The following is an 11,908-nucleotide window of genomic DNA, read 5'->3' on the forward strand; positions in this document are numbered from 1 at the left end:
TAGGCTTCATAGGAGATGATTCTGAGCCCAGCTGGACGTGAGAAACACTGCTGTAGACAAATTAGGAGTAGTCCTTAAGGCAGGCTGGAGAAGGCGAGAGTAGAAAGAGGAAGCTCCTATAGGAGATGACAGTATATAGGAGAAGAAGCCATCCAAGATATGTTTTTCAATAAAAGTCAATAGGATTCAGAGTCTTATTGTATAAAGGATTAAGGCAAAGGAAATGATGAATAATGATTAAGTTTATGTTTCTGTCCCTAAAATGAGAATCATTGAAATGGAGAAGCCTGGAGCTTAAAGGGGCCATATCCAATTCCATTGTGTGAATTTTGTTTCTCCCCTTGTTTATTTTATTCATATCTCAACAGACATTTTTTTTAGTACCTACTATGTGCCAAGCATTAAACTAAGTGCTGGAGAGAGCTGTGGACAGGTCAGAAAGGCCCTGCCCTTACAGAGCTCACATTAACAGCTAATTCAATCCCACAATTAATTGTGATTGTGAAAATGACAACCAATGAGAAAAATAGGGTGCTAAGAGCACCTTGAAAGGGAGATGTAGCTTTGGAGATTGGGAAAGATTGCCTTGAGGAAGTAATGTTTGAACAGATTACTAAGGATAAATAGGAGTTAACCAGGTGAAGGTACAAAGGCCAGTGTGAGGAGAGCCCACAGTAAGAGATGGACAGGGGCCCAAAATAAGTTTGTGACAGCCAGGGAAGAACCTTGAGGGCCACCAAGGTTCTTTAACCTGTTTCTTAAAACTACTGAAGGGAAACTACTGAAGGTTTAAGCATGATCAGATCTATAGTTTTAAGTAACTGTCTTTAATTGCATCAGTTCCTCTTCCCAAATTCCATCCACAAGCAGAGATAATTCATAAGTCCATTAAAATCTCTGATATAAGGTATTATATATATATAAAAGGCTAATATGCAAAGTGTCCCCTTGGGAGTTTGACTGGGACAGTGGTGAGCAAACCGCAGCTCGTGAGCCGCAGTTTGCCGACCACTGGACTGGGAGATCAGGAGTTCAATCGCTCGCTATGACATGCGCTGACCACCAGGGCGTGGTGCGGAATGAAGGAAGGCCCCAGTCTGCAGCTGGAAGGCCCCCATGGGCCCTGATCGCTGGCCAGTCCTAGGGACGCTACCTGTGCATGAATTTTGTGCACCGGGCATCTAGTATTTAAATAAAAGATGAATGCTTTAGGTTGAAGTATACACTCCTTGAAGTCCTGTTCTCTATAATTTGCAAAAGGGCCATCTCCATGGAAACACTGTGAATATTAAGTGACAGGTGTTCTTGACCTATATATTACTGTGGTCCCACAGGAGCCATTCTATGGCTTCTCTGATTTGTGACCATTCAACCTCTGCTTCATGATGTCCCTGAACAACTCCAATTCTATTATTGATAACTCTTCATTTGTACGCTTCTCCTAGATCGAGCCCAAATTAAGCGTCTGTTTTACTTCTTGAATAGCTTTCTGGAGTCTATTACCTCTCTACAGGACTGATCCCAGATCCCCCCCTTCAGTTTTAGTCTCATTCACAAACAGCTCCATTTCCTTCAGTAGCTCCTCACATGGTTGTGTTGTTAGCAGAAAAAGAGAAACAGGAAGGGTTATCTGATTTGGTGGTGAATAAAATGAGTTCAAAATTGGGTCACTGGGAGGTTGAGTTGGGACCTCCGAATGGAAATGTACCACAAGCAGGAGGTAATGCTCATGGCTGAAGATGGACATTGAGAGTCTCCTCTTAGAGGGCTTGGTTTTCTACAAGAGTGAATGTAGAGAGTGGGCTGAGGTGGAGGGGGGGTAAGAGGAGAGAGGGGCAAGAGCCATCAAAGAAGAAAAAGCAAGCGATTCAGAGGGAAATATGGGACATAACAATTAGTAAGCACTCAGCATGGGCCAGACACTGGTGCTGGGCAAATATGACCACATCTCAGTGTCTCAGTACTGGGTGTCAATCTTGCTGCTTTACAGACTGCGGAACAAGACTTAGTTGGGTCACTTGCCTTAGGGCAGGAGAGACAGAGGCCATGAGCATGTATAACCTTGGGATTGGGGGATGGGAGAGGCAGAAAAGGCTTCCTGGAGGGATAGAGTAGTGGCTATTTAACCTAGACTTATTTGATTCCCAAATCCATGCTTTTCCCATCTCTTTAAAGTTGGAGAATACATTTAGAAAAGAGTAAAGGGTCAACGGAGCTACAGAAAAATCCAGGAGAGGAGACTTGGAATAGATGAAGGTTAGACAAAATAGAAATCATTTGTAACCCTTAAGAGTGGGCTTTCAGCAGAAGATGTGATTAGAAATGAGATGGTAGGGAATGAAAGAGTGCGGGAAGGAACAGGAAGCCATGAGTGATCATTTATTTGAGAAATTTGGCCAGGAAAGGAAGGAGGACAATGTTTAGGGGTGGTGGGGTATGTGTGTGTGAGGGATTGATTTTTTGTGTAGTTGCAAGTTTTGTTTTTTTTTTTTTAAAGGGTAAGAAGGGTATAAGAAGCTAATGATATCCAAAAACAAGATTGTTTTTCCAAACCAAAGATCAGAATGGAATAATGATATGCTTTTGGCAGAGGGTGGGGAGGGAAGAACTTATTTGGCAGGGTGCTCACCCATGTGAGAACGGGGGCTTGAAACTGATATTTGAGGGAGAGGCAGAAAAAAAACCCTGACTAAAATGGAGAAGCCAAACACTAGGAAGACTGACTGGGACAAGGAAATGGAAGTGGTGCCCAGTGACCAGCAGAAGCCTCTACAGGGAAGAGAGTGAGCTTAAATATCATATGACCACACACATCCATTGCAGAGGGTGGCTAAAATCCAAGTAATTATATTTGTTAAATATAACATCTATCATTTATTGAATATTTCATAAGTGCTAGCTTTTCCCATGACACTCCAAATGCAATGGAACTGGAGTTCATAGAAATTAAGTAATTTACCCAGCTCATACAAGATCACACAGGTCAAAATTGCAGTCACATTCAAACCCCAGTTTGTCCATTCTCTGACCCACTCAGTTCTACTGAGTTGCCAGGCTGTTAAAGGTGACCTCACAGATGTTTGGATGGAAAAGATGGGTTTGGATGAGTATGCCTTTCAGAAGGACAGTAACTGATAGAAGTGGTGGACGGAATGAACTCGATGTCAGGGAAGAGGTATGGGAATTCACAGCCATGGGGACAGGCTTATCATAGAGTAGCTACAGACTGGTTGGTCAATGGAAGTTTTGGATAGGGAAGATGTGGCTTTCCTAATCACCTCAAAGCTGATCCAACAGAAGGCAAGACAGAGTTAGAATGGGTTCTTCTATCATCTCTTGAACAATAACAATTTCACTTAATGAAAAACAGAGCTTCAAATTATTTCTTGAATTGCCCAGTAGACAATATGATTGCCAAAAGAATATAGAATGCAGCAAAAAAGCCTCCCATCTTGGGTTGAATTTGATTAATTGAAAAATTACTAGGTGTGAAATGAAAATGAAAAGAATCTCGGGGAAATCAATGACTTTATATGAGCCAGGCAGATCAGAAAAAACCTTGGCCATTAAGAAGGAAAATCAGAGAAAATTTAGACCAAAGATCTTAAAGAGAAGATAGCTTAAGAACACTGGAAAGTTCACAAAAGCAAAATTGTGAAGACACAACCACAGTCAGTAGGCATGAATATGTAGAATAAATAAGAGAAAATGGACACTCAGAAATGTCAGTTGGATAGTGGTCCAGTTATTGAACTTGGATTTCCAAGAGACAAGCACCAAGGGGCTCCAGAATACAGAGAAGATCATGACATGGGTCCTGTCTCCGAGTTGTACAAAACTGACCAAAGTAGGAACTCAAAAAGTGTCATCAGAGTCAGACCAACGTGTGGAGGGACCAAGTAAAGTAATTTTATTATGTTAAATCTGATTTTAAAAGATTGTAATTATCTTAAGAGCCAGCATTTACTGAGTGGGTCCCATGTTCTAATCCAGGCATTGTTTGAAGTATTTCCCATGCACTTAATATCTACAACAACCCCAAGAAATAGGTATTGTCAGTATTCATACTTTATTCTCATATAGGATAATTACTTGTCCAGTAGAAGGTGGTGTATTAGTCTACAGCAGGGGTGGGGAATCCAGCCTGCGGACCCACAAGGTCTGAGAAATCATTTGGTCTGGCCCTGCCAAGGCATTAGGGTTGAGTTAATTAAATGCTTGATCAAATATAGCAGGCAGGATTTTAAGTTGATAATTTTGTATGGCCCTCGAATGATGTTATAAATATCCAAATGGTTCTTGGCAGAAAAAAGGTTCCCCACCCCTGGTGTGTGCAGAGAAGAGGCCATGTGAGGACACAGTGAGACGGCAGCTTGTCTACAAGCTCAGAAAAAAGGTCTCACCAGAAATCAACCCTGATAGTATCCCGATCTTGGACTTCTAGCCTCCTGAACAGTGAGAAAATACATTTTTGCTGTTTAATCCAGCCAACCTGTGGCACTTTGTTATTGCAACCCTAGCTGTCTAATATACCTGCCACTGCTTTCCTATGACAGGGGGAATAATGACTAGTGCCTGATCATAGCCCCTATCCCACCACTTGTTCCAAGAGTAGCCATGTAAAAAGCTGAGCGCGGTGCCTGGTGCATAGTAAGAGCTTGATGATTTCAGTCGATATTGTTGTTAATACAGAAGTGTGGTTTCCTCCACAGTATCCTGGCCATGACAGTCCCCCTCCCCACATGTAGGTATGGGGTTGAAACTAGACCTGCACTTCTGAAACCTTTTTGACAATGGAAGAGTATGCACACACCCTCTTGGGGACAGAGGCACAAGAAATGTCTGCTGGAATGATTTTTCAAGTCTCATGTTTTATCTTAAAAAGCACATACAGGTTTTGCATTCTAATTAATACTTAGTCACGTTTTGCTGATAAAGTGCAATAATTTATTATGGCAGACAATTACAACTAAGACAGATAACTGGGCCTGTGTGCCCCATCTACTTTGCTGGCATTTTGATAAAGCCTTTACAAGTCACAAAGAACTGTTCTGTTGTGAGGACTTAGTAATCTCTTTAAAAAAAAATCAGCATTACTGTTAACCTGAGGTGCACTATAAAGTATGTTTCATGTAACTAACTGAACCACTGTTAGTGAGCTCCTACTGTGTGCCAGTCATTGTGTCAGCAGAGTGTCATCTACTTCCAGCCTTCCAGAAGCTCAGAGTGGGGCAGGGGAGGTACATGCTAACAGGTAGTTGGATAACTAACTTAGTTATGGCCCATTGTGATGAGAACTGGGAAGGACAAGGGAAGTAGCCTTGGAAAACCTGCAGTGGGGGAGAGGGTCAGAGCCCTGGAACATTCTGAGTCCTAACAGATTCCCGGGAAGTCCAGCTTCCTGGGGAGAGTGCTCCGGAGGCTGCCTTCTGAAGTGAAGCATCGGTTATTAAGTACTTATACTTGATCTTAGCCAAAAGGCCGAGAAGCAATCGTTTATTAAGTATTAAAACTAAGTGAGTTATTGTCACCCTTGGTGTGTCTGAGGAAGACATAGTCTGCTTTCCATAATTCCGGATTTTTTGTACTGGGGCCTGATAGGGTGGAATTTGACAATTTGGGGACGGGGGGTGGGGGGAGGCTAATTGGGTGGGGGAACCATGCTCTGCTTTAGATGTGTGATGTGGGAGGTGGAGACAGAGGAATGAGGGACATCAGAGGTGCGTCTTTTCTCTTTCTCATTTTCCTCTCCTGCAAGTGTGGATACTCTTTCCAGACTTGTCTGGTGAGAACTGCTTTGTAAATCTTGAACTGGGAGCCAGGGGTCCTCTGCAGCCCTCCGAACTCTGGCTTTATCTGCAATGCGAGTGCAGGGGGGGCTGCCCTGACACTTGCTGGTGCACAGGTCCCTGCCCCCAGTGCCCTCCTAATTGCTTCCACACCCCTGGCCGCTCCTTCCCCCCTGGTGGCCTCAGCACAGCACACAGGAAGACGGAGGAAGTGTGAAAGATGATTGTAGGGAGGGGGAAGAATTTTCCATTTAACCATAATAACAAGAATAATAATGCCCCACACTCACCAGTTTATCAAGTGTATTCACACAGGTGGTCTCTTTGGATCCCAGAGGTGGGGGTTTAGGACCTTGGTGTCCCAGTCTTAGACACAGACCCCATGTCCAAGCAGGCCACCTCTTTACAGCCTCATGCTCTTTGAGATGTCTAGGCCTTTTCTTAAGCACAGCCCCTACTCTCTTCTCTCAAGTCAGTTCTAATTTCTGCAAGCCCGCACCACTTCTGCGAAAGTTCTATCAAATACACTCATCTCCTGAGAGTTCAAGCAGGAAGGGGTCTGGGAGACGATGGCACTAGCCCAGAGAGCAGAAGCGACTGGGCTCAGGCCACACAGCGTGTCAGGAACAGAGCCCCCACCCCCCCCTCCCCCTGAGCGCCTGCCTTCTCCTCCCAGTGCCCTCAGCAGCTGCGGGCTCCCATCTCCCCGGGCCTCCCCCCAGGCGCACAGTGCGGTCTTCTCATGTGGGGTGTTTCTGGACCATAACCTGTCAACCTTGGTGTACCCTTCCTGAGGGAAATGGGGTGGGAAAGCCCGCCGGACTCGGGAATCTTGTGGGGGATTCTTTTATGAAGTTAAGACTGAGTGTATGAAAGGCTGGTTTTACACACAGGAGGCCACTCAGCTCCAGGACCGACAGACACCGGGCTGCCTGGGGCAGCAGGAGGCACCTGCACGCGCAGCACCAGGCCTTCCATTCCCCGCCCCGCCGCCCCACGGTGCCTCTCCCCCCAACCCTCCTCTCTGGCCTCCTGTTCGCCCGGTTCTCCCTTCCCTGCCCCGTGCAGCAAGTGCGGCCTTTGCGGCTCCTCTTACCCCGGCCTCGGTCCATAGCGCTGGCCAATGATCGCCGCCGGGGCGGCCTGGGCGCTCAGTGCGGGTTGTGGTGGCTCCGGCGGGGCTGGCGGCGGCGGCGGCGGCGGCGGGCGGGCGCGCTGCACTCTCCAGTCCGCCCCGCGGGAGCGCCCTCCGTGTGTCCCCTCCCCCAGACAGGATGCCCGCCCGGCACCCCCGCCCGCCCGCCCCTCCACGCCTCTCCTGGAATAGACCGGGAGCACGCCTCGCCCCCTGGGCCGCCGGCCGGTGTCCCCTGTCCCGCACACGCCCGTGCCACGCCCTCCCTTCCGCACGCCCCTCCCGCTCAGGCCCGGAGGACTCATTTTCCGGTTGCCGCGCTTTTGTTCCGCGCCGCTGTCCTGGACCAAGGTGGTGCTTGTTCTCCATTAGTGATGGGGGGCTCACTATCGTGTCTCCCAGCCCGTGCCATCCTCAGATTGCCGAGGCGTGTTAGAACATGCCTCCCCGCTCCCTCATGGAATCAAAACCTCTCTCTCTGCGGCGGCCACCCATTTCCTGGCTTTGGGTTTATCATCTTCAGTGGACAAGTCTCCCTGAGCAACTTCTAGTGCCAGACAGTGGAGCAGGTGCTATGCCGGTGTCAATAGGGTGTGGAAGAGGAGTGAAGTAATAAGAATAAAAACAATACCTTGTACAAAGGCAGAGAGATGAGGAAGGGCCTGAGAAAGAGCATCCTGCCCTTTCCTGGACTGGGGATTTTTTTCTTTATTGCTTTTATGGGTAGGTTGAAATTAATGTTGGCTTTGCAAAATTGCCTGGGCCGTTTGTTTGGTGTGCCTGTGAGCACTTTGAGGAAATGTGGTGCAGTGAAAAACAACAATGGAATTTAAGTCTGAAACTTGTGAGGTCTTACTCCACTACTTTTTAAATGTGTAATATTCAGCCTTTGAGACTTGCTTCCTCATCTGTGCTGTGGGAAACCTCATACTGGCCTCACAAGACTGTTCGAAGGGCAAATGAAAGGATGATAGAAGCCCACTTTCTAAACCATAAATAACTATAAAAATATGAACATTATTATTTTCCAACTTCCTCTTTGTTCCTGCCCACTTTTCCAACTTGAAAAGGTCAGTTTAAATTCTAAAGCAGACAACCAACAATTTACAAGTGGATGGAGTTCCAAAAGTTCACTCACTACTTGAACTCTGAAACTCTTGGAATTAAGGCTATAAATTGTAAAGTTCCAAGACTAGCCCGTTAATACTTTAAAAACATAACATTTATTTCACTTGAAATAATTTTATAATAGAGAACATCACTATTGCAAAAACAGATGGAGGCTTGGGTATTAAAGCAGTTCTCACCAGACAAGTCTGGAAAGAGTATCCACACTTGCCGGGGAGGAAAATGAGAAACTTTCAGGGACTTTGGAGGTTTATCAGAGAATTGGAAAGAAAAGTCAAAGGGCTAAGGATTTCTATGTATCTGTAGAAGAATCTATGTGTGGATTAACTGAACTCTGGTCTGGAAAAGATGTAAAAAACTGGAGAACACTGTGCACCGTTCTAAGGATTAACAAAAAGGTGTAGTCTGGTTTAGATAATTACCCATAATGTCCACTTGGTGGCAGTGTTGACTAAATTGACTACAGCTTGGTTGTGGTCAGGAAAATGGAATGAGATGGATGAGGAGGCTGCTTGTGGGTTTTGGCAAGGAATAATTATATATATATTTTTTCTGTACTTTTCCTTTAATGAACTTTATAGTTACCCTAAAAGCTATACCCACTTATCATCAGTTCACTTAGGAATGTTTATTGCACTCTGTGTAAGTTTCTATTGGGAGAACTAACACTAAGTAGGAATAATCTCTTCAAGTAATCTACAACCTAGGAAATAAATATGTACAAAATAATTTAATTACAAATTATTATGTGAAAATCACCTGAGTAGGATAGAGTGCTTTTTTAAAATGATGTTTTTATAATTGATTTTCAGAGAGAGGAAGGGAGAGGGAGATAGAAACATCAATGATGAGAATCTTTGATTGGCTGCCTACTGCACACCCCACACTGGGTCCACCACGAGGGCATGTGCCTTGACCTGGAATTGACCTGCGACCTCCTAGTTCATGGGTCGATGCTCAACCACTTATCCACACAGGCTGGGCAGAGATAAAGTGTTTTTTAGTTAATCAAAACAAAGCAAGAATTTCTTACTAATCATGGTGACAGTACTGGAAGACAGACATCTGGGTGAGTCTGCATTGAGGAGATAACATTACAAGCAGAGAAAACATAAGAGCAAAGACACAGAGATAGAAAACTGCAGGCTATATCTGCAAACCATTTGGTTTGGCTGGACTGTGGGGTGTCGGGTGGGAAGCACTGGGGAGAGAGTGGAGAGGGGGCTGTGGATGCCTGGTTTTCTCCTCTCCTTCACGTTTCCCTGTTAAGAGTACAATTACCTGGAAAGGATTTTTAGGATCTGCCTCATGCCTTCCCTTTCGCTCTTGCTCAGTACCAAGTCTTCCAGGTTCGCCCGGTGCTGTCCAAAGAATTCTGGGTGAAGAGCTTCAGCTCTGTAAAAAACGATATCAAATTCTGTCCCGGGAACAATACCAGGAAGAAAGCTTTCAACTCCCCCATGCTGCCAGTCTTGTGAAAACAAATGATACTCTCCAGCCTCATTCTTAGCTTATCAGGTGGAACTGGGAAGCCATGGGAAAGGAATATTTGGAGGCTAAAGATTCTTTGTCCCAGTGAGAGAAACATACTCTAGCCTTCTAACTTGTCACCTTGTCCCCAGGTCTGCTTCCACGCTGGCCACCAGAGTGATCATTCCATGATCCCAATTAGATTCCCCCCTAAAATATGCGATGGCTCCCTCTTGCCTTCAGTGTAGAGTCCACATTCCTTATTAGGTATTTAGGGTGCCTTCTTCACTGAGCCCCAACCTCCGAGTAGACAAACATTGATATCAGGAGACCTTGGAAGACCACAGGTTGGGGGTTCGAATCTGGATTTTTGAGCTGACTCTATCGCTGTGTGAGTCTCAGTTCTTCCATTGGGCCATCGGTGTAGAATTTCCTACTTTCTTCTCTCCTTGCCTCTCCCTGGCCCCTGGATTGCAAGCACTACAGGGGTGGGTGCTGTGTCTTACTTACTGCTCGGTCCTTAGCGCAGTGCCTGGCACTTAGCAAGTGGTAATGTCTGTGGAGTAAGCCAGTGCGTAAATGCTCGAGTATTCAGGAGGCTTCTGTGAATTCATGTGTCATTGGTGGTGGTGGCGGGGGGTGGTGGTGGTGTCATTTACCCTCTAGGATTGTTTGTTTGCTTATTTATTTGCAGAGGGAAATGACATTGCATTGAGGTGTTCTGGGAGCAATGCCTCTGTGCTTTCCACCCTCATTGCGTGTTGCTGTAGACATGCAGCCTAGCCCAAGGGGCTTCTCCTCGCCTCAGGGCCCCTCTCCCAAGCTCCTTTGTGCAGGGAAAGCCCCAAAACCCCTTACTCAAATGTCTGCTCAATGCTGGTCACTGGATGAAAACCTCTCTTGTTCCCCTCAGCACAATGTTGCCATTATAGCCCCTATCCAGGAAAATGACACATGCCTGCTGGTCCACTCCGGGCCCCAGAAAGCAGATAGAGATCTGAGGGGCAGCTGCTGGGAGAAAGAGAGTTTCACGGATGGATGAAAACTCCTTCTTTTGTCATACCTTCAGTTTCTGTTCCAGGGCAGGGGCTCCTACCTGCACCCAGGCTTCAGGGCTTAGTCTCAGTAGTCAACAGTGGCTACTGCACTGGTTGTCTCTGGAGGAAAAGGAACTTTTGTTTTCATGTCCAAATGCTACATGAAGCCCACCCCCTCCTTTTGGATCCTTCCTCCAGAGAAGAGCACCCTTGGCTCCATAAATGAGTCGCACAGACTGAAGCACCTGCAGGGCCAGGGGGAGGGGGAGGTGTGTGTGAGCTGGCCAGGGGGGCAGTGGCAAAGCAGGGCACTCTTATTTCAGCAAAAGGCCAGTAGCCAGCAACCTGGGCCAGTGTGGCCAGTGGGAACATGGGACTGAAGTGGCCCGATGTCCAGACTTTTTAGGAGAATCCATAAATCCAGATTTTAGTGTAAAAACTCTTTTGATGTAAAAATGTTAGTAACTAATACCAATTGATTTAAGACACTGCAAAAGCCAGTTAAAACACACCTGTGGCTTAATTTGGCCTACAGCCCCCCTGCCCCCCGCCCCCCAATATGGAACTCTGAGGAAAACTGTGGACCCAGGAAGACTTCTGGGAGTCTGTCCAGCTGGGTGCCTCCACCCTGAGGGACGAGATGATGTCCAACAATACAGCACAGACTAGCTCTCCCCCAAAAGGCTGGGCTGCATGCCCATCTTCACCTCTAGGCATCGGGCTGACGCCAGGATGCAGGTCCAAAGTGAATTTCTTAAACCTGAAACTAGAAAAACTTTCGAGCCAAGAGGAGCCTGAGCGATTAGCGAGTCTGGAGCCTTCCTTTGAGGAAATTGAGGCAAGAGAGGAAGAAGTCTTGCCTGAGGTCACATAAGACCTTAGGGGCAGAACCAGAACCAGCAGTGGTACCCAGAGCTCCAGACTCGATGACACCAGAACCACACTCCTCCTGCCCCCACAGTGTCACTCTCTTCAGTCTGTGGGACACAAAGAGCTTGACTTTGCAACGAGGTGGATCTGAGTTTGGTACCCAGTTCAGAGCATGATCTTCAACCTCTCTGAACCCCAGATGCCTCAGCTAAAAATTGGGGCTATTGACACCTCCCCCACAGCGTGGTTGTGGGGCTTAAATCGACCATGTATGTATGTAAAGTGCTTGGTGCCTCACCTGGCATGAAGGAAGTGCTCTCCAAATACCTCTGTTTAGGGAGGACTTGTGCAGTGGCCACGTGCATGGGCTGTGGGGTGAGACATCCCTGAGTTCAAGTTCAGGCTGTGCCACCTACAGCTCTGAAACCTTGGATGAACTTATCAAAGGCTCACTTTCCTCATCTGTGAAATGAGGATAA

General features: G+C 46.5%; 1 protein-coding gene across 1 annotated transcript in view; it reads right to left on the minus strand.

Moving 5' to 3' along the window:
- Positions 1-7,082, minus strand: part of AFAP1L1 (actin filament associated protein 1 like 1) — a 61,683-nt gene extending 54,601 nt beyond the window's left edge. The window contains exon 1 of the mRNA XM_080675923.1: positions 6,886-7,082. Within this exon, the coding sequence (XP_080532049.1) occupies positions 6,886-6,901 (16 nt within the window). The 5' untranslated portion in view covers positions 6,902-7,082. The remainder of the gene's footprint in view (positions 1-6,885) is intronic.
- Between the last annotated feature and the right edge of the window lie 4,826 nt (positions 7,083-11,908).

The sequence above is a fragment of the Plecotus auritus genome, assembly GCF_963455305.1.
Source record: "Plecotus auritus genome assembly, chromosome: 6".
NCBI lineage: Eukaryota > Metazoa > Chordata > Mammalia > Chiroptera > Vespertilionidae > Plecotus > Plecotus auritus.